This window comes from Oncorhynchus tshawytscha, unplaced genomic scaffold (genome assembly GCF_018296145.1).
Source record: "Oncorhynchus tshawytscha isolate Ot180627B unplaced genomic scaffold, Otsh_v2.0 Un_contig_903_pilon_pilon, whole genome shotgun sequence".
Taxonomy (NCBI): Eukaryota; Metazoa; Chordata; class Actinopteri; order Salmoniformes; family Salmonidae; genus Oncorhynchus; species Oncorhynchus tshawytscha.
The window spans coordinates 74,845-98,299 of record NW_024609587.1 but is presented as its reverse complement, the minus strand read 5'-3'; the positions used below and the strand labels follow the sequence as shown (position 1 = coordinate 98,299).

Sequence of the window (23,455 nt, the reverse complement as noted above, 5' to 3'; positions counted from 1 at the left end):
GGGCTGGAAACAGAGTAGAACTGCATTGACAGAAGAACGGGGACGGGTGGAACAGATTCACTTGCAGATTTTACTACAGGGCCGAAGAGATTCTACTACGAAAAAGAGGCTAGACGTTATTCTGTGGCAATGATAACAGTTAACTGGTTAGCAAACTACACAACCAACTAGATAGACAACAAACTATATTCAGCTCTCTGTCTTCTACCCAGAAAATACTTCCTGATTTGTATATGTTGGACTACTGTACAAGTAAAGACAGAGACCTGCTTCTCTGTGTGTGTGTGTGTGTGTGTGTGTGTGTGTGTGTGTGTGTGTGTGTGTGTGTGTGTGTCTGAGTGTGTGCCTGTGCATGTGTGCGTGCGTGTGTGTGCCTGTGTGTGTGTTTGCAGTAGCGCCATCCACAGGACGGAGAGACTCAGAGGACAGAAGTCTTGCGGACCTTCCAAGCCCGGCTGCACACGCATACTGGTGTGTGTATGTATGTGTTTTTGTCTGTGCATGTGTGTTTAGCTGTGTGCATACACTATTTTGCCAGCTTGGCCAAACATTTATATATATTTTGTATAAATAGATATCTTTAATATTTTTCCACTAGTATACATTAGAGGTCACTCTAATGTACACTCTAATGTACACACCTAATGTACACACCTGTTTAGAGTCAAAGCTCCTATAGTTACCACAGCTGATTTGATGCATTCTATTCCACTATGCACTCTACTCAGATTCTTGTAAAGCTTTGACTGGCAAAAACAACATGTGGGTGTTTGTGTTTGATAATACGTGTGTTTAAAGGTGTGTGTGTGTTTCCGTCAGTATACACGGTGCAAAAGAGCTGAGAAGTTCCCTCCATTCACCCCTTCCTGTGGATAAACCTGTCTGACCTTTGTCCCTTGACCCTAACCCCCGCGCCCCTACCCTCCATCCCTCCTCCCCATTCCCCACAACGACATCAGCGCTCCCCTCCATCAAATAACAAAAGAGAAGAAGAAAATGGAGATAAAGCAAAATATCAGAAACAAAATGTATAGAGAAGAAGAACACACCAACACTACAGATACACAGTAAAGCCCCCTGGTTCTAGGGGGTCCTGACCTTGTAGGCCACCCGCGCCGGGCACCTGTTCCCCAGGCCTAGCGGAGGGCTCATATGCCTGAGCATGTCATACATATCCCTGCAACTGATCCTGCCACTGCATGTCAGCGCAGCACAGCCACCGCCCCCCACAGCCAGAACAGCCACAGCCAACCACAGCCAACCAGAGAGAGAGCAGAGAGAATAAGAGAAGAGAGTAGGGGTGGGAGAAGGGTAGAGAGAGAAGGAGAAGAGGGAGGGAGAGAGAGCAAGAGAGAGGGGGAGAAAGAGAGAGTGAGGGAAGAGAGAGAAGAGGGGGACACAGATAGAAAGAGAGATAGAGAATGAGAGTGAAAGAGAGACCAAAGCAAAGAGTAGAGAGGAGAAAAAAGAAACAAAAACAAAGTTATTTGGCTGGTTTGAGAGCGAGAGACGCAGTGAGGCTGTCTAGAACTGGTCTGACCTGGCGGGGTGAGGGGGGGTAGAACTGGTCTGACCTGGCGGGGTGAGGGGGTAGAACTGGTCTGACCTGGCGGGGTGAGGGGGTAGAACTGGTCTGACCTGGCGGGGTGAGGGGGTAGAACTGGTCTGACCTGGCGGGGTGAGGGGGGGGGGGTAGAACTGGTCTGACCTGGCGGGGTGAGGGGGTAGAACTGGTCTGACCTGGTGGGGTGAGGGGGTAGAACTGGTATGACCTGGCGGGGTGAGGGGGTAGAACTGGTCTGAGCGGGCGAGGGTGTATATCTTGTAGAAGATAAGAGGGGGGTATAGGGAGGAGGAGGAGGAGCGGAGTAGAGTAGAGTTGGAGACTTTTAGTAGAAGTAAAATATAGTTCTATGCAAGTGGGAAGGGAGGGATTGCATAGAAGAGCAGAGGACTTCAGAGGCAAGCACTGAGCTCCACTGCTGGGACTGGGCAATACCATGATGAGGGTGGGGTGTCAATGCAGTTTCTGTCCTCCCCCCCAAGAACAATGCAATGCTACAGATCCCACAGTGTGTCTAGCACCGCACCTAGCCGTGGTTCAACAGCAAGCAAAACAACACAAAGAACAATGACCAAAGGAGAACAATCAGAATTATTTTTTTCCTTCACAATCAAACTCTTAAAAGTGTTTTATTTATTTTTCATTTCAGTGGTGCACAACGTCATGCGTCTGGGTGTCTGCATTGTCCTACACATTCTCCTTTCAGATCAGAATGCAAGTAGAAATGGGCAAAATAAAGAAGAAGAGAGAAAGTATAACAAAAATGAAATCCAATCAGATCAGATAAGCGACACTCATTCCATTCTTGGATGCTGTAGCAGGTGTGGTTGAGGATTTGTAGTGGAAGTCAAACCTTGCAGGCCACTCTATGGGGGCATTTCTTTCCTAAGCCAAGAGGCGGGTCGATAACTCGCAATAAACTGTACATATCCTTATAATGAATGCGACCGCTGCAAAAAGAACAGGAGGAGTTAGAACAAACGTAGAGGACAGATACGACAAGAGAGAACAATGGGAAGAAAGAAGAGCACAAGATTGACAAGAAACAAGATATCATAACAGCAATATGTGTACACACACATACTACACACACCACACACACATACTACACACACCACACACACACACACACACACACATTGTTGTTGCCCGTCACCCATTTGAGCTGTAGTGCTTTTCTTCTGCAATGACACTGCAGTCTTTCCCTGTTCCTACCATTGTCTCAGCCTATCCCTTCTCTGTTTAACCACTTCCTGTCTATTATCGTTCCTGTTTTCCTAATGCAACCCATCCCCGTCTCTCTCAATTCCTCTTCCTAATAGAACCCATCCCCCGTCTCTCTCAATTCCTCTTCCTAATAGAACCCATCCCCCGTCTCTCTCAATTCCTCTTCCTAATAGAACCCATCCCCCGTCTCTCTCAATTCCTCTTCCTAATAGAACCCATCCCCCGTCTCTCTCAATTCCTCTTCCTAATAGAACCCATCCCCGTCTCTCTCAATTCCTCTTCCTAATAGAACCCATCCCCGTCTCTCTCAATTCCTCTTCCAAATAGAACCCATCCCAGTCTCTCTCAATTCCTCTTCCTAATAGAACCCATCCTATATATGTCTCTCTCAATTCTTCTTCCTAATAGAACCCATCCCCGTCGCTCTCAATTCCTCTTCCTAATAGAACCCATCCCCGTCTCTCTCAATTCCTCTTCCTAATAGAACCCATCCCCGTTTCTCTCAATTCCTCTTCCTAATAGAACCCATCCCCGTCTCTCTCAATTCCTCTTCCTAATAGAACCCATCCTATATGTCTCTCTCAATTCCTCTTCCTAATAGAACCCATCCCCGTCGCTCTCAATTCCTCTTCCTAATAGAACCCATCCCCGTCGCTCTCAATTCCTCTTCCTAATACAACACATCCCCGTCGCTCTCAATTCCTCTTCCTAATAGAACCCATCCTATATGTCTCTCTCAATTCCTCTTCCTAATAGAACCCATCCCCGTCGCTCTCAATTCCTCTTCCTAATAGAACCCATCCCCGTCGCTCTCAATTCCTCTTCCTAATAGAACCCATCCCCGTCGCTCTCAATTCCTCTTCCTAATAGAACCCATCCCCGTCGCTCTCAATTCCTCTTCCTAATACAACACATCCCCGTCGCTCTCAATTCCTCTTCCTAATACAACACATCCCCGTCGCTCTCAATTCCTCTTCCTAATAGAACCCATCCCCGTCGCTCTCAATTCCTCTTCCTAATAGAACCCATCCCCGTCGCTCTCAATTCCTCTTCCTAATAGAACCCATCCCCGTCGCTCTCAATTCCTCTTCCTAATAGAACCCATCCCCGTCGCTCTCAATTCCTCTTCCTAATACAACACATCCCCGTCGCTCTCAATTCCTCTTCCTAATACAACACATCCCCGTCGCTCTCAATTCCTCTTCCTAATACAACACATCCCCGTCGCTCTCAATTCCTCTTCCTAATACAACTCATCCCCGTCGCTCTCAATTCCTCTTACAAATAGAACCCATCCCCGTCTCTCTCAATTCCTCTTCCTAATAGAACCCATCCTATATATGTCTCTCTCAATTCCTCTTCCTAATAGAACCCATCCCCGTCACTCTCAATTCCTCTTCCAAATAGAACCCATCCCCGTCTCTCTCAATTCCTCTTCCTAATAGAACCCATCCCCGTTTCTCTCAATTCCTCTTCCTAATAGAACCCATCCCCGTCTCTCTCAATTCCTCTTCCTAATAGAACCCATCCTATATGTCTCTCTCAATTCCTCTTCCTAATAGAACCCATCCCCGTCGCTCTCAATTCCTCTTCCTAATAGAACCCATCCTATATATGTCTCTCTCAATTCCTCTTCCTAATAGAACCCATCCTATATATGTCTCTCTCAATTCCTCTTCCTAATAGAACCCATCCCCGTTTCTCTCAATTCCTCTTCCTAATAGAACCCATCCCCGTCTCTCTCAATTCCTCTTCCTAATAGAACCCATCCTATATGTCTCTCTCAATTCCTCTTCCTAATAGAACCCATCCCCGTCGCTCTCAATTCCTCTTCCTAATAGAACCCATCCTATATGTCTCTCTCAATTCCTCTTCCTAATACAACCCATCCCCGTCGCTCTCAATTCCTCTTCCTAATACAACTCATCCCCGTCGCTCTCAATTCCTCTTCCTAATAGAACCCATCCCCCGTCTCTCTCTCAATTCCTCTTCCTAATAGAACCCATCCTATATATGTCTCTCTCAATTCCTCTTCCTAATACAACCCATCCCCATCTCTCTCAATTCCTCTTCCTAATACAACCCATCCCCATCTCTCTCAATTCCTCTTCCTAATAGAACCCATCCTATATATGTCTCTCTCAATTCCTCTTCCTAATACAACCCATCCCCATCTCTCTCAATTCCTCTTCCTAATAGAACCCATCCTATATATGTCTCTCTCAATTCCTCTTCCTAACAATACCCATCCCCATGTCTCTCTCTCAATTCCTCTTCCTAATAGAACCCATCCCCATCTCTCTCTCATTCCCCTCATTCATTCCCTTCCCCCTCTCTGCCAGCAGTGGTGTGTGCCAGTAATTGGTTGTGTGTGGAGTATAATTAAGGAATAGATCATTAACTAGAAATGCATGTGAATGCTAAATGGCCTAATGTGTAATAGCCACTTGTCATACAGAGGCCCATCTCCCCATAGATTTTCTGTTCCCCCCCCCCTCCTTCCCTCCCTACCTCCCTCCTTCCCTCCCTCCCTCGCTTCTCTCCAGATAATCCTCCTTGTTTTCTTCCATGCCTGTCTTTATCTCAATTCACCATGTTACCAAGACCTTTTAATTCTGATTACTTTGATATTCCTGCCCATCTCAGTCGTTCTCATTCTCTCTCTCAATTTCCCTTCCCCCACTACTGTGTCTCTACCTCCTTCCCTCAATCTCTCTCCCTCCTCTTCTTCTCTTCTTCTCTCCCTCTAAATTGCAGACTACAGGACAGCAGAAGGATAACAGGCACTGGAATACAGATACTAGGAAACTTAGCGTGTTTCAGGTTCCACGGGGGTTGAATATACAGTACAGTAAAGGGGAGGTTTGTTGCCACAGTAAGTTTTGGCAGTATGCAGATTCCAGAGGGGGTGGAGGTGGGGTGGGGGTCTGAACCACACACAGAGAGGGAGAGGGCACAGGGAGGGAGGGATAACTGGATCACTGAGAAGGTTACTGCTCAGATCCATGATCCCACCTACAGCTGCTGTCTTGTGTGGATTCTTTAGACTGATTTGGGATCAGTTCAACTACAGGAGACTTGGCCTTTATATCCTTTATGACTCTTGTCCTTTATAACTGTGGATTAATTTACTTCATGGTTACTGTACAGCTCCCAGACTCCCACTCTTTTCATCTGATGTTCCCAAAGACTGGACTTAGATCAGTTTTACCACAGGCTAATGAGATCTAGTGCCAGGGTTGAACTAGAGCCTAGCCTGAGGACACGTTAGAAGTGTTTAGGTTACACCAGTAAGTTATACAATGCTACTGTACACAGTCCAGGAGGAGTTAACGCTCAGAGATACACAGACATGAGAGGTGATGTCTACCTCTGAAAAAGTAAACACATTAAAACAACAAGAAACCATTGGCATCGTGTGTGTATGTGTGTTTGTATGTTTTTAAATCTCTCAGATTATAAATGTTCAGTATATGAGTGTTTATCATGAGGTGCTGATGTGATGCGTCACATGTGTAAGATATGTGTGTATATATGTGTGTATATATATATATATATATATATATATATATATATATATATATATATAAAAATATATATACAGCATGAGTTTGTGTGTGTGTGTTTCTATGTGATGTGTTCATGTGTGTCACTCACCAAGCTGCTTGGTCATATTCAGCCCATATCCTGACATACTCGTCTAGATGATGTGGGCCGAGGATGGAGGAGTCTCTGGTCAGGTACTCAAAGTTGTCCATGATGACAGCCACGAACAGATTCAGCATCTAAAAACACAAACAGCCACATTATTACACAGTATTATGTCAGCCAAGCAAGTGTGCACTTATAACAGACTAGGGTTGCAAAATAAATTCCCTGGTTTTCGGGAAATCCTGCACTGTAAACCTCAAGGCATTTTTAACTCAAATACTAAGTTGTACTTATTAAAAAGTCATTATTACTTAACATGTTTATGTGGTACTGACTCAAAAGTAAATTAGAAGTCACACCAACTAAATGTTTTAAAAATATGATAACAAATTAACATTTTCCCCAGCATGCTCTACTGCAGTTAGATTTTTTGGAATTGTTTTTAATATCTGTGTTTTTGCATGTACATTGAGTGATTGATTGATTAAATGTTATGCTACAAAAATATAAATATAATTGTTTCTAATCCAATCACTTCATTTTTGCACTTGTTGCACTGTTCTTGTCACGAATCTCGCCGAAGATGGTGCCTCTTCCTGTTCGTGCTGCGCTCGGCGGTCGTCGCCGGCCTATTAGCTGCCATCGATTCCCTTTTCTTTTGTTTCTGTTAGTTGGGTCTAATTGGGTACACCTGTTTTGAGTTAGTTTTGTTTGTAGGCTATTTAAGGGCACTAGGCCCACTGGGTATTTGTGCGGGCTTGTTCTCTGTTTATTGGTGTATTAGTGTGATCTCTATTTTTCCGGACAGTTTTAGTCCTGTTTATTTTGGACGGGTTGTTTCATGCGCCTTTGTGTTTTGCATGTCCGTGTCTCCGCTGTCTTTGGAATAAAAGATCCACGTACGGAATTACCTGCTCTCTGCGCTTGACTCCTCCACTCACCATTCATAGAAGTCATAACAGTTCTTAACCCTGGCAGTCAATATGAATGCAGGTTGTGGGTGAATTCACATTTCAACTGTTGGATAGTCTAACGCTGACTAAATCCCAATAGGAATTACACATCACTTTGCAAGACAGCATAATGTGATTTACAGTTAGGGTTGCACATTTTTGGATTACTGGAAACTTTTTGGGGAAAGTTTGTGGAATTTTGCAAACCTACTTGCATGACTGATGTGGCCTGTAAACTAAGAGTTTCAGGCCACTGTATAAGGCCTTATGATACATGTCATGGTTCAATAATAATGATAATATTTGCCTAGGAACTCTCTTGGTGAAGACCAAAGGCTTGAAAATTAACGAATTCAACAACCATGTCTCTGTCATTACAGTAACAAATACATTCATGGGTGGTAACTCTACAATTCACTCGAAAAGGCAAGGCACACTGGGAAATTATTGGAGGCATGGCTTAGTGGGAGCGTTACATTTAAGAATACCTTACAAAAAAATTACACATATGAAGGTAGTACTGCTAACTTCAGCTATTGAACTTTCTTAACTTCACTTTTTTAGTTAATCGGTTTCCTAAAAATTTTTGAGTAGCCAGAACCTATCCGGTTTTGCAGTGTGGTTGGACTATTCTGGAGTTCCTACTTTTTCCCTCCTGATTCCGAGAATCCTCCAACTAGGATTTAGGGAATTTTGCAATCCTATAACCGACACTAAGGGGGAAAATATGACTAAAAGGGGAATAGAGAAAGACAGACAGCTAGTGCTTCTCACCAGAAAGGAGCAGAAGAAGATGAAGGACACAAAGTAGAGGTAGGCAAACTGGCTGCCACACTCTGGTTCAGTGTTCCCTGCCAGAGGATCACAGAGCTTCCCTCCAAGACACGACAGCATGATGTCATGCCACGCCTCGCCCGTGGCACTCCTATACAAATACACACGCGTTGGAGACACACGTATGCATGTACTGTACACACAGGCACGCACAAATGTAAACATGCACGCACACACACACCTGAAGAGCAGCATGAGAGCTTGGAAGAAAGTCCTGAAGTTGTTGTGTTCGTTGATGGCGCTCCCTTCCTCCTCCTCCATCCCTATGTTCCCAAACAGCTGACAAAACAACAAAGTGTCAACATTCTAGGTAATATGGGAGAATGCACAACCTCACACACGTCCCTATGGCAGGCAAGTGTCACTTTCCCTGGGTGCTTTTTATAAAGTTCATGTTGATCTGTAAAAATGACCATTCATTTTGACTTGTTTTTCTTCGTGTCTCTACTCACCTGCATCCCGATGATGGCATAGATGAAGAACAGCATGCCGATAAGCAGGCACACGTACGGCAGCGCCTAAACAGACATAAAGAGCTGGAGTACTATTCAGTGTGTGTGTGTGTGTGTGTGTATTCTGTCATAGCAGCATTGTGGGGACCTAAGTGGGTTTTTTGCAGAGGTGGGCCCAAGTCACTATTATTCGAGTCATGAGCAAGTCTCAAGTCCCAAGTTCCATGTCTTAAGTCGAGTCCCAGAAAGAACAGGTCGAGTCTCGGGTCCAGTCCAAGTCGTGCATTCTAAGGGAAAGTCGAGTCGAGTCACAAGTCAGGTAAACAAATCTATACATGCAATGACTTATTCCAACTACAAATCCTGGCCTTGGAACTATAAGGTTCTATCTGACATGTCAGAAATGAGTTAGTCACATATAATAGATCTTTAGATGGTTCTTCATATGTTTGTATATTTTTGAAAAAGTACATTTTAAGTGAAAACATGTAAACTATACAATTCTGTGAGGTCACATCGTTGTTCAGTGATGACAGTCATTTGTCTAATGATCATAATGTATGTCTTAATGTATTTGATGTGTTCTGACTATTTTGGTAAAATACAAATTATATCATTTATGTATTCAAATAGCTACAGTCGTAAGAACTGAATATGTCTAATTTAGAAGTGTCAAAAAGAACCTTATGGCTGAACATACATTAACATTTCAGAACCATAAGCTTATCTTCTAATGCACGCCCCTAAAAAGAACTCACTACAAAACACTTCGGATGGAGCGATGTATGAGAGTCGGGAAGCAAGTTCAGGGAGTGAATACATGTAATTAATAAATGAACAAAGCAGTGCACAGACATGAACCGGGAACAGAAACAATGATGACTGGGGAAGGAACCAAAGGGAGTGACTACATGTAATTAATAAATGAACAAAGCAGTGCACAGACATGAACCGGGAACAGAAACAATGATGACTGGGGAAGGAACCAAAGGGAGTGAATACATGTAATTAATAAATGAACAAAGCAGTGCACAGACATGAACCGGGAACAGAAACTATGATGACTGGGGAAGGAACCAAAGGGAGTGAATACATGTAATTAATAAATGAACAAAGCAGTGCACAGACATGAACCGGGAACAGAAACAATGATGACTGGGGAAGGAACCAAAGGGAGTGACTTATATAGAGCAGGTAATCAAGAAGGTGATGGAGTCCAGGTGAGTGTCATTATGCGCCTAACGCTGGTGGCAGGTGTGCTCCCTAACGAGCAGCCTGGTGACCTAGAGGCCGGAGAGGGAGCACAAGTAAAAACTGATGCTCAATATCTCAGAACTTTGCTTAGTGCAGATAGAGCCTTATACTCCCAAGGTCACAAAATCTTGTGGCTACCAGACATCTCTTTTCCTTATTTTGTCTACAACATTTTGATTGCATAATAATACTGTACGGCTGTACAGTAGATGATATGGCTGTACAACAGATGATATAGCTGTACAACAGATGATATAGATGTATAACAGATGATATAGCTGTACAGTAGATAGCTGTACAGTAGATGATATAGCTGTACAACATATGATATAGCTGTACAACATATGATATAGCTGTACAACAGATGATATAGCTGTACAACAGATGATATAGCTGTACAGTAGATGATATAGCTGTACAGTAGATGATATAGCTGTACAGTAGATGATATAGCTGTACAGCAGATGATATAGCTGTACAACAGATGATATAGCTGTACAGCAGATGATATGGCTGTACAACAGATGATATAGCTGTACATTAGATATCTGTACAGTAGATGATATAGCTGTACAGTAGATGATATAGCTGTACAGCAGATGATATAGCTGTACTACAGATGATATAGCTGTACAGCAGATGATATAGCTGTACAGCAGATGATATAGCTGTACTACAGATGATATAGCTGTACAGCAAGCCGGCAATCCTTTCGCTAGTTCATCAAACCATTCAGTGACCAGTTCTCTTTTTGACCCACGACTCCCAAAAAGGAGTGGTTCAAAGCTTGCGACCCCCCAGGTACACACATGCACACGGTCACAGGTGATTCATTTTCAAAACGCAAGATACAGAAATAAACTGAGATTTACACTTTAATGTTGTTTACATTCATGTTTACAGTCAATATCAACGAGGGATATCAGGTCACTGGAGTCTGGAGTCCAGAGCAGGCAGGATCATACGGTCTACATGTATGCAGAGAGGCTTGCAGGATCGGATGGAGAGCATGATCTGTCTGTAGCCTTTTTTCCTCACAAATATCGTAATTAATTTGTCAGAATACATTATATCTTCATCCCATAAGTATTGAAGATAGTGCGATGTTACATCTATCTTTAGACATATACAGTTGAAGTCAGAAGTTTACATACATTTAGGTTGGAGTCATTAAAACTTGTTTTTAAACTACTACAAAAATATCTTGTTAACAAACTATAGGTTAGGAGATCTACTTTGTGCATGACACAAGGAATTTTTCCAGCAATTGTTTGCATACAGATTATTTCACTTACAATTCACTGTATCACAATTCCAGTGGGTCAGAAGTTTACATACACTGAGTGACTTTACATACACTGAGTGACTTTACATACACTGAGTGACTTTTTGTGACTTTAAACAGCTTGGAACATTCCATACAATTATGTCTTGGCTTTAGACACTTCTGATAGGCTAATTGACATCATTTGAGTCAATTGGAGATGTATTTCAAGGCCTACCTTCAAACTCAGTGCCTCTTTGCTTGACATCATGGGAAAATCATAAGAAATCAGCCAAGACCTCAGAAAAAAAATGTAGACCTCCACAAGTCTGGTCCATCCTTGGGAGCAATTTCAAAACGCCTGAAGTTACCACGTTCATCTGTACGCAAGTATAAACACCATGGGACCATGCAGCCATCATACCGCTCAGGAAGGAGACGCATTCTGTCTCCTAGAGATGAACCTACTTTGGTGCAAAAAGTGCAAATCAATCCCAGAACAACAGCAAAGGACCTTGTGAAGATGCTGGAGGAAACAGGTACAAAAGTATCTATATCCACAGTAAAATGAGTCCTACATCAACATAACCCAGCAAGGAAGAAGACCCTGCTGTCACGATCGTCGTAAGAAGCGGACCAAAGCGCAGCGTGGTGTGAATGCATCATTTTAATGGATGACAAAAACACGAAGTAAACTGAACAAAACAATAAATGAACAACGACCGTGACGCTATATACCAAATGAATAATCGTGCTGACACAAACACTACACATAGACAATCACCCACAACCCACAATGACAAAACAGGCTACCTAAATATGGTTCCCAATCAGAGACAATGACTAACACCTGCCTCTGATTGAGAACCATATCAGGCCAAACACAGAAACAGACAAACAGACAAACTAGACATACAACATAGAATGCCCACTCAGATCACACCCTGACCAAACAAAACCTATAAACATACAAAGCAAACTATGGTCAGGGCGTGACAGTACCACCCCCAAGGTGCGGACTCCGGCCGCAAAACCTGAACCTATTGTCTTAGTCCGCTTCTGTGGCCCCCTGGGAACGGCGACCTTCGCCGCCAACCTAGGACTGGCAACCCTACTAAAGGGCCCCACTGGACTGAGGGGCAGCTCCGGACTGAGGGGCAGCTCCGGACTGAGGGGCAGCTTCGGACTGAGGGGCAGCTCCGGACTGAGGGGCAGCTCAGGACTGGCTGACGGTTCTGGCGGCTCCTGGCTGGCTGACGGCTCTGGCGGCTCCTGGCTGGCTGGCGGCTCTGGTGGCTCCTGGCTGGCTGGCGGCTCTGGCGGCTCCTGGCTGGCTGGCGGCTCTGGCGGCTCCTGGCTGGCTGGCGGCTCTGGCGGCTCCTGGCAGCTCCTGACTGGCTGGCGGCTCTGGCAGCTCCTGGTTGGCTGGCGGCTCTGGCAGCTCCTGGCTGGCTGGCGGCTCTGGCAGCTCCTGGCTGGCTGGCGGCTCTGGCAGCTCCTGGCTGACTGACGGCTCTGGCAGCTCCTGGCTGACTGACGGCTCTTGCAGCTCCTGGCTGACTGATGGCTCAGGACAGACTGGCAGCGCTAGCAGCTCCAGACAGACGGGAGACTCTAGCAGCTCCAGACAGACGGGAGACTAGCAGCTCAGGACAGACGGGAGACTCTAGCAGCTCAGGACAGGAGGAAGGCTCTGGCAGCACTGGAGAGACGGGCGGCTCAGGCGGCGCTGGACAGACGGGAGCCCCTGTAGGGAGGAGACAGAGAGACAGCCTGGTGCGTGGGGCTGCCACAGGACCCACCAGGCTGGGGAGACCTCCAGGAGGCTTGGTGTTAGGAGGAGGCACCTGAAGGACTGGGCTGTGGGGGGGGCACGGGAGCTCTGGTGCACAGCCTTGGCACCACTCCCCCAGGCTGGATAACTACTCTAGCCCGGACCCTCCAGAGTGCAGGCACAGGTTGAACCGGGCTGTGAGTAAGCACTGGAGATCTAGTGCCTCCTACGCGCACCTGTCCCTTAGGCTCCACTCCCACATTTGCCCGGCACAAGCGGAGCGCAGGCATAGGACGCACTGCACCCTCCCAGCACCCCGGAGACACAGTACGCAGAGCCGGCCCAGGATACCCTGGATCGAAACGGCGTACCGGCGACCAGACACGCTGAGCAGGCACCATACGCCCTGGCTGGATGCCCACCCTCGCATGACACTTTCGGGGGGCTGCCCTATAGCGCACCGGACTATGGGCACGTACTGGCGACACCATGCGCTTAACCGCATAACACGGTGCCTGACCAGTAACGCGCTGCTTATAATAAGCACGAGGAGTGAGCTCAGGTTTGCTACCTGGCTTAGCCACACTCCCCGTGTGCTCCCCCTAAAACAATTTGGGGGGCTGCCTCTCGTACCTGTTGCGCTGCCGTGCTGCCTCCTCATATTGCCGCCGCTCAGGTTTCGCTGCCTCCAGCTCTGCTTTGGGGCGGCGATATTCCCCAGCCTCTGCCCAGGGTCCTTCTCCGTTTAAAATCTCCTCCCATGTCCAGGAGTCCTGAAATTTCGGCCACTGCTGCTGCCCGTTACCACGCCACTTGGTCCTTTTGTGGTGGGTGATTCTGTCACGATCGTCGTAAGAAGCGGACCAAAGTGCAGCGTGGTGTGAATGCATCATTTTAATGGATGACGAAAACACGAAGTAAACTGAACAAAACAATACATGAACAACGACCGTGACGCTATAGTAAGAACTGTGCTGACACACACAACTAACATAGACAATCACCCACCACCCACAATGACAAAACAGGCTACCTAAATATGGTTCCCAATCAGAGACAATGACTAACACCTGCCTCTGATTGAGAACCATATCAGGCCAAACACAGAAACAGACAAACTAGACATACAGCATAGAATACACACTCAGATCACACCCTGACCAAACAAAACATATAAACATACAAAGCAAACGGTCAGGGCGTGACACATGCTCCAAAACCGCCATAAAAAAAGCCAGACTACGGTTTGCAACTGCACATGGGGACAAAGATAGTACTTTTTGGAGAAATGTCCTCTGGTCTGATGAAACAAAAATAGAACTGTTTGGACATAATGACCATCGTTATGTTTGGAGGAAAAAGGTGGAGGCTTGCAAGCTGAAGAACACAATCCTAACCGTGAAGCATGGGGGTGGCAGCATCATATTGTGAGTGTGCTTTGCTACAAAAGGGACTGGTGCACTTCACAAAATAGGTGGCATCATGAGGGAGGGAGATTATGTGGATATATTGAAGCAACATCTCAAGACATCAGTCAGGAAGTTAAAGCTTGGTCTCAAATGGGTCTCCAAATGGACAATGACCCCAAGCATACTTCCAAAGTTGTGGCAAAATGGCTTAAGGACAACAAAGTCAAGGTTTTAGAGTGGCCATCACAAACCCTGACCTCAATCCCATAGAAAATTTGTGGGCAGAACTGCAAAAGTGTGTGCGAGCAAAGAGGCCTACAAACCTGACTCAGTTACACCAGCTCTGTCAGGAGGAATGGGCCAAAATTCACCCAACTTATTGTGCGAAGCTTGTGGAAAGCTACCTGAAACATTTGACCCAAGTTAAACTATTTAAATGCAATGCGACCAAATACTAATTGAGTGTATGTAAACCGACTGGGAATGTGATGAAAGAAATAAAAGCTGAAATAAATCATTCTCTACTATTATTCTGGCATTTCACATTCTTAAAATAAAGTGGTGATCCTAACTGACCTAAGACAGGGAATGATTACTAGGATTAAATAGGAATTGTGAAAAACTGAGTTTAAATGTAATTGGATAAGGTGTATGTAAACTTCCGACTTCAACTATATAATCCACCTAAACTTGGCCTATCTGAAATATGAAAATTATCAATGAAATGATCAGCCTATTGTTCTGGCAAAGATGAGTCAGTACCCTGATGAAGAAAGCTTGTCTGTCGAAACGTTGGACATAAAAAAATACAAATAAATGTTTTTGCATCTGAGCTCCTAGGTTGTGCGTGCGGCTCTCCTTCATTTTTCAAAGATGAGCCTGTAGCAGATTGATTAATGTAGGAAGGAAAATTAAGTTCTTTCTTTCTGGTCACTAATCTGGATATGTGCGCCTGCCTTTGAGCGCAATGCTGATGACTGGTCTTTGGTTAACAGTCAGGACGCTCAATTTTTGGGAACTGAAGCACAGATTACAATCATTTGGTGCAACGCCGTAGGCTTAGGATAGTGACCAGTTCGAATAACCAAGGGTATGAATATAAAATACAAACGGTAGTCTGTAATTTTTATGTATTTTTCCAATTCAGTTTCACACTCACCCCAAAAACCTTCTCAGTGTGCTACTATAGCTCACACAACCTGTGTTGATTGATGGTTTGCTGGTCCAATCAGATGGACGAGTGAGCATTTCACTAGCAAATCTTTTTGTTGTTGTTTGCAAGTGTGATACTGAATGAGTGACACAAAACAAGTGACCAAACGTTACAAAACCTGGCCAGATAAGTCATCAGTCTCAAGTCTAAGTCTTGAGGCTCCAAGTCGAAGTCAAGTCTCAAGTTGTTTTATTTTCTATGAAGTTGACTCTCAAGTCCTCAAATCTGTGACTTAAACCTGACTCGAATTCATGTCACGTGACTCGAGTCCACACCTCTGGTTTTGTGTGTGTATTCTGTCATAGGTCTCCACAATGCTACTACTAGGGTCTGTGTGGGTGTATTCTCATAGGTCCCCACAAAGCTTATCTCTCTCTCTCTGTGTGTGTGTGTGTGTGTGTGTGTGTGTGTGTGTGTGTGTGTGTGTGTGTGTGTGTGTGTGTGTGTGTGTGTGTGTGTGTGTGTGTGTGTGTGTGTGTGTGTGGCATTACCTTGAAGGATTGAACAAAGGTCCAGAGCAGGATGCGGATGGTCTCTCCTTGCCGGAGCAGTTTGATGAGCCTGGCAGCCCTGAACAGTCTCAGGAAACTCAAGTTGATGAAGTTATTCTACAACACCCACAGTATGACCAGACACAAGAGTAAGAGAGAGAGAGAGAGAGAGAGAGAGAGAGAGAGAGAGAGAGAGAGAGAAATAGAGATAGAAAGAGAGAAATGGGAGGGGTGAGGGGTAGAAAGAAGGAGAGATGGAAAAAGGGGGAAGAGAGGCATGGAAAGATAGAGGCAGGGACAAATAGAGGGAGAGAAGTGTGGAGAAAAGGAGGTACAGGGTAGAGAGGAGAAGCTTATCACTTGCCATGCAATGTTAGATAACTATTTCCTGTCCTAAAACAAACCATAAAAGCAGGGGAAAAGTTCAAAACCAAACTGAGGAGGATTCAAAACCAACAGAAAAGCAACCAAACAGAACTGGAATCAAATGCAAACCAAACCAAAAAAATGCAAGGCTTGTAACAGGCTCGGGCATATCCAAGGAGTTAGAAGAAGGGAATCAATACAGGGGAAAGGAAAATCATGTTTTCAAAACCTAACCATTGTCACCCAATTGGGGCAGTAAGTAGTAGCAGTAGGTACAAAGTAGTAGTAGTACTAGTTTGTAGTAGTAGTAGTAGTTGGTTGTAGTGGTGGTAGTAGTAGTACTAGTATTAGTAGTAGTAGTAGTAGCTTGAAGTAGTAGTAATAGTTGGTAGTACTGGTAGTAGTAGTAGATTGTAGTAATAGTAGTAGTAGTACTAGTATTAGTAGTAGTAGTAGCTTGAAGTAGCAGTAGTAGTTGGTAGTAGTGGTAGTAGTAGTCAAAGTAGTTTGTAGCTGGTAGTAGTGGTAGTAGAAATAGCAGTAGTTTGTAGTAGTAGTAGGACCCCACAATGCTCAGATATAATGGCGCAGGAGGGGATGGCTCCTAATCAACTGTGCTATTTTGTTTGTTTTTTTCTCATTGTTTGTAACTCATTTTGTACATAATTTGCTGCTACCGTCTCTAATAACAGAAAAGAGCTTCTAGACATCAGTACAACGATTACTCACCTCGAACTGAAGAAAGATTTGTTCTGCTTTGTCAAGACAAGGCCCAAATCCCCGTCATCAGTGTGAAGAAAAGACGGAGAAAAGGGGGAGGAGGGCAGGGTGCCTTTTAAGAATTTGCCGAAGAGTAGATAAACCACCGCTACCCTCCATATTATTGGTCAGCATGAAATCATTGGAAAACAACGGGACAATCTAAGATTAAGACTATCCTACCAACGGCACATTAAAACTGTAATATCTTATGTTTCACCGAGGCGTGGCTGAATGACGAAACGTATAATATAGAGCTGGATGGCTTCTCCATGCATCGGCAGGACAGAGCAGCTACGTCTGGTAAGACGAGGGGCAGAGGTGTATACTTGTCAATAACTGCTGGTGCGCGATGTCTAATATTAAAGAAGTCTCAAGGTAGTGCACGCCTGAGATAGAATACCTCATGATAAGCAGTAGACCACACTGTCTACCAAGAGAGTTCTCATCTATATTATTCGTAGCCGTCTATTTACCATCACAAACTGATGCTGGCACTAAGACCGCACTCAACGAGCTGTATAAGGCCATAAGCAAAAAAGAAAATGCTCATCCAGTGGCCGGGGACTTTAATGCAGGCAAATTTAAATCTGTTTTACCTAATTTCTACCAGCATGTTAAATGTACAACCAGAGGAAAAAAACTCTAGACCACCTTTACTCCACAGACAAAGATGCATAGAAAGCTCTCCCTCACCATCCATTTGGCAAATCTGACCATAATTCTATCCTCCTGATTCCTGCTTACAAGCAAAAACTAAAGCAGGAAGTACCAGTCACTCGCTCAATAAGGAAGTGGTCAGATGATGCGGATGATACGCTACAGGACTGTTTTACTAGCACAGACTGGAATATGTTCCGGGATTCATCCAATGGCATTGAGGAGTACACCACCTTAGTCTCCGGCTTCATCAATAAGTGAATCGACGACGACATCCCCACAGTGACCGTACGTACATTTCCCAACCAGAAGCCAAGGATTACAGGCAACATCCGCACTGAGCTAAAGGCTAGAGCTCCCACTTTCAAGGAGTGGGACACTTATCCGGACGCTTATAAGAAATCCCGCTATGCCCTCAAACGAACCATCAAACAGGCAAAGTGGAAGTACAAAATTGAATCCTACTACACCGGCTCTGATGCTCATCGGATGTGACAGGGCTTGAAAAATATTACAGACTACAAAGGGAAACCCAGACGCGAGCTGCCCAGTTACGCGAGCCTACCAGACGAGCTAATTGCCTTTTATGCTTGCTTTGAGTTAAGCAACACTGAAGCATGACTGAGAGCACCAGATGTTCCAGACAACTGTGGGATCATACTTTCCGCAGCTAATTTGAGTAAGACCTTTAAACAGGGCAACATTCATAATTACCTCAACTAACCTGTACCCCAGCACATTGACTCGGTACCAGTACCCCCTGTATATAGCCTCTTTATTGTTATGTAATTTTCTTTACTTTTTAAATTTTTTTAAACTTTAGTTTATTTAGTAAATATTTTCTTAACTCTATTTGAACTGCATTGTTGGTCAAGGGCTTGTAAGTTAGCATTTCACGGTATTCAGTGCATGTTTTTAATTTTAATTGTATTTATGTAACCTTTATTTAACTAGGCAAGTCAGTTAAGAACAAATTATTATTTACAATGACGGCCTACCCGGGAACCGTGGGTTAACTGCAACCTTTCGGTAACTGGCCCAATGCTCTAACCACTAGGCTACCTGCCGCCCCCCACATGAGGCTACCTGCCGCATGTGATAAATTAAATTGGATTTGATTTGAGTAGTAGTAGTAGTAGTAGCAGTAGTATGAGTAGTAGTAGTAGTAGTATCAGTACTAGCAGTAGTAGTAGTAGTAGTAGTAAATAGTAATAGTAGTAGTAATAGTAGCAGCAGTAGTAGTCGTTAGTATTAGTAGTAGTTTGTAGTAGTAGTAGTAGTAGTAGATAGTAGTAGTAGTAGTAGTAGCAGTACTAGTAGTAGTAGTAAATAGTAATAGTAGTAGTAATAGTAGCAGCAGTAGTAGTCGTTAGTAGTAGTAGTAGATAGTAGTAGTAGTAGTAGTAGTAGTAGTAGTAGTAGATTGTAGTAGTAGTAGTAGTAGTAGTAGTAGTAGATAGTAGTAGTAGTAGTAGTAGTAGTAGTAGTAGTGGTAGTGGGTGCAGGGAACCGTTTTTATTGTAAATACAACCAAATGCACTTATCCTCAAGGCAAACGCATCACCGCACAATATGGAGCTAGCTAGATCACAGCAAGTTAACCACGTGTCAACGCAACGCAGCAAAGCTGACCGCTCTCCTCCACAAGGGATTGGCTCGTTTTAGTCCTGTGACACTATAAAGTCAGGTTCGATTCCATTTCAGTTCACTCAATTCAGGGGATAAAATGAGACAACATTTAATTAATAAAATTGAAAATTGTCCACTGTTGCTTTAAGAGGACTCCTGAATTTCAAGTCACCTCCTGAAATAACAGTATTTACATGGAATTGAACCCAACCTTTTTTGCGTCACAGTCAGAGAAAGGGGAGGGGGAGTGGGGTTCTGGGTTGAAGGACAAACTGCAAATATATTGATGATATTTAGAAATATAATTGTTACAAAGTTCTAATGTTGATATAACAGTGATAGCATTACTATAACTCTATATTCATAGGGCGAATCATACGACTTCGTCTTGCTCAAATTATTACACACTTAATGGTGAAAGCATTTGTAAAAACCACTACAGAAATAAAACTGTACTTGATCACTGTAAACTATGTGTGTGATGCTTACTGTCCTATTTGATTACTGTAAACTATGTTAGTGATGCTCACTGTCCTATGATGTGCATGGTCCTTCAACCCTCTACCAAGGGAAGGGTTCTGGGTTAGAGAGGGCTTGGCAGTAGGCACATTCAGCTCCCATCAAGAGCATGTTCACTATGGCATTGCAACACAAGCCTATGTGCGTGTATTTATTAGGCTATGTACTGTTGTGTGTGTGTGTCTATGTGTGTGTAGGTCAGTGTCCATGTATGTCTGGGTGTGTTTAACTTATGTGTCTATGAGTAGTATACGTGTGTGCCATCCCTGCCAGAGACATGCAGTGGGGCAGCATGCACCGTAGCCCGGTCTGCCATGGGTGAAGCTTTAGACCCAGTCACTCTGTGTACTCCTGTCACACCTTACTCCCCTGGCTCTCACAGACACTAGCATGTGTGTGTGTGTGTGTGTGTGTGTGTGTGTGTGTGTGTGTGTGTGTGTGTGTGTGTGTGTGTGTGTGTGTGTGTGTGTGTGTGTGTGTGTGTGTGTGTGTGTGAATTTAAGCAGTGGTGCATGTCTAGTGATTGTGAGAGTATTGTCCAGGCTGTGTCCTAATAGGCTAGACCAGCTTCCGTTCCTTTCCTACTACATTACCACAGATCTGATAGAATACTTTTACAACACATTTGTTCTTCCTTCTCTCCTTAAAATAATCACTGATCAAACATGATCAGATTAGCAAGAGCAGGAGTTCCACCACATAGCTACATAAAGGTAACTGCCAAAATAGAGGAAACACCAACATAAAGCGTTGTAGTAGGGTGTTGGGCCACCAAGAGCTGACAGAACAGCTTCAAAGTGCCTTGGCATAGATTCTACAAGTTTCTGGAACTCTATTGGAGGGATGCAATGCCATTCTTCCATGAGAAAATTCCATTACTCCTGTCTTAGGCGTCGCTCCATTTTCATGCTAAACAAACCATTCACTGACCACTCGTGCCCTGTGGATGGGGGTATTGTCATCCTGGAAGAGGTCACTCCCATCAAGACAGAAAGGTTGAAGGGGATCATTCAGAAAGGCTGTGTATTTATTGACGTTTACCTTGCCCTCTAAAGGGATGAGTGGACCATGCCAGGAAAAGGCACCACACCATAACAGAGCTGCCAGAAGCCTCATTTACTCAAGTGTTTCCTTTATTTTGGATCAGATCAGTCAGATCAGAGCTGTGATCACTTCAAGGAAGGGAGGAAGGAAGGATGCATTTGAACAGTATTAAATCAGAACCTGAAGGGTATTAGGACAATGACTACTGGCCAATTCCAAATTGACCTCAAGCCCCTCTAGGTCTAGCACGTGTAGATCTGAAAGCATTGGATTGGTATCAGTAATCTGAAAACGAACCCATCCAGATAGGCTAGGTGGAATATTAGCTAAATCCTATCTGATCCTTTTAAATCTATACAAGGGGTAGTCTATTTGGGATTGGTCGAATGTCTCTGTCCGGTGACTGGGAGCAGGAGGTCAGTCGAGTCATCTTGTCAAACCTGGGTCAGAGATCAAAGGTCAGGGGTCACTGCCAGGGTGAGGAGTCGAGCAACATGCATCACCACAGCCACACCAGGAAATGGATGCAGTAATTAAAGTATCTCCAAAAGAGTACAAACCATCTACATGTGGATGTTGCAGATGACATGGTTTATAGCGGCATTTTTGGAGGTTGATTTAACAAAGAGTGCGATTGGCCAGGCCAGGTTTCATGGATGGACACATAGTGCATTTTGATTGGATGAATTCGTCAGAAGGGAGAGGGACGAAGTAGTTGCCATTAAGTAGCGTAGAGTTAAAGAAAGCATGTAAAAAAAGATAAAACAGGAAATGAATCGTCATTATGTACACTCATTATTACTGAGTTCAGTTCAGTCATAACACTGCCTCCATACATACAACAGTTCAGTCATAACACTGCCTCCATACATACAACAGTTCAGTTCAGTAAACACTGCCTCCATACATACAACAGTTCAGTCATAACACTGCCTCCATACATACAACAGTTCAGTCATAACACTGCCTCCATACATACAACAGTTCAGTCATAACACTGCCTCCATACATACAACAGCAGGGATATCAACGACTAGGAAACAGATGAAGTTCAAAAAATATATTATGAGATTACTAGAGATTACTATTAGATTACTCCTAACATGAGATTACTTTTAACATGAGATTACTTTTAACATGAGATTACTTTTAAATATCCACACACTAACAAGCTTCCATTGGACTGCGAGGAAAATGAACATGATTGTCAAGTCGTGTGTTTGAATCAGCGCAATGGCAACTACAGCTTTAATTTGAGCTGACCCAAATTAAAGGCTGCTTTGATGGACTACCACTGGACTGATCCAAGAACAGGGCTTGCTTTTTCATGTTCAAAGGTCCCTCTTGATCAAATGGTGTCTCGGACTGGTTTGAGGTCAGTTTAGAGAAGAGGAACCAATTCCACCTGATTCTTATGCCATTAACATCCACTGCCAGTAACACCTGGTAGGACGGTTTATAGAGCATAGTTGGGGACAGGAGTTTTTCCTCACCATAAGAACTGACAGGAAAAACGAGGGTCTAGTTCAAGTCATGTAGTCAGGAAAACCTCTTGCCACTACTAAGATATTATGTAATCTGATTTAATTTCTATGATTATGCCTGTGGTCACCAACCTTTGTCATGCAGAGCTACATGATGTTCAAGCTTTTGTTCCAGCCCAGCAGTAACACACCTGATTCAACCAATCAACCAATCAAGGTCCCGATGAGGAGTTAAAGGTTTAATTAGATCTGTTGGTGCTGGGCTGGTTATAAAACATATAGCTCTCCAGGACCTGGGTTGATAGAGTTTTTACTGGAAACAAAGGTATACCTGTCAGGACTGTCTCAGAGACACACAACATTCAAAAACAATATTCATATTTCATAATATGGTTTATAAAGGCATTACAACACACACACACACGCATGCACGCACGCACACGCGCCCACACCACATTACCTGCCTGAATAACTAGTGTGTCTACCTCATTGGCTATCATTTTTCACTATCCAACTGGTTGCTAAGTGGTTGCCTGGCTAGAGGAACAGTCCGATTGGCCAGATTGTTTTGAGGCTGGTTATTTGATTGGCTGTCAGGTTGCCTAGCAGATTAGTAGAGTAGTCTGTGTGTGCACGTGCATGAGTGAGTGTGTGTGTGTGTGTGTGTGTGTGTGTGTGTGTGTGTGTGTGTGTGTGTGTGTGTGTGTGTGTGTGTGTGTGTGTGTGTGTGTGTGTGTGTGTGTGTGTGTGTGTGAGTGTTAGTCTCCTGAGTATTGTCAGTGGTGGCTGGGCTACCATGATCCAGGTCTCTGTGCTCTGCTCTCCACCAACTGGGACAATTATGTAAGGCTTTCAAAATATGTTCATGCTTCACTGAGCAATGCAAGATCCTGTACACTACAGTCTCT

General features: G+C 44.2%; 1 protein-coding gene across 1 annotated transcript in view; it reads right to left on the bottom strand.

Annotated features, from left to right (window-relative positions):
• Positions 1–23,455, bottom strand: part of LOC112225764 (voltage-dependent P/Q-type calcium channel subunit alpha-1A-like) — a gene marked incomplete at both ends in the record, with an annotated part of 126,055 nt that overhangs the window by 36,170 nt on the left and 66,430 nt on the right. The window contains 7 exon segments of the mRNA XM_042316080.1: positions 2,418–2,514; positions 6,449–6,576; positions 8,170–8,320; positions 8,411–8,508; positions 8,682–8,747; positions 16,087–16,203; positions 21,624–21,626. Of these exon segments, the coding sequence (XP_042172014.1) occupies positions 2,418–2,514; positions 6,449–6,576; positions 8,170–8,320; positions 8,411–8,508; positions 8,682–8,747; positions 16,087–16,203; positions 21,624–21,626 (660 nt within the window).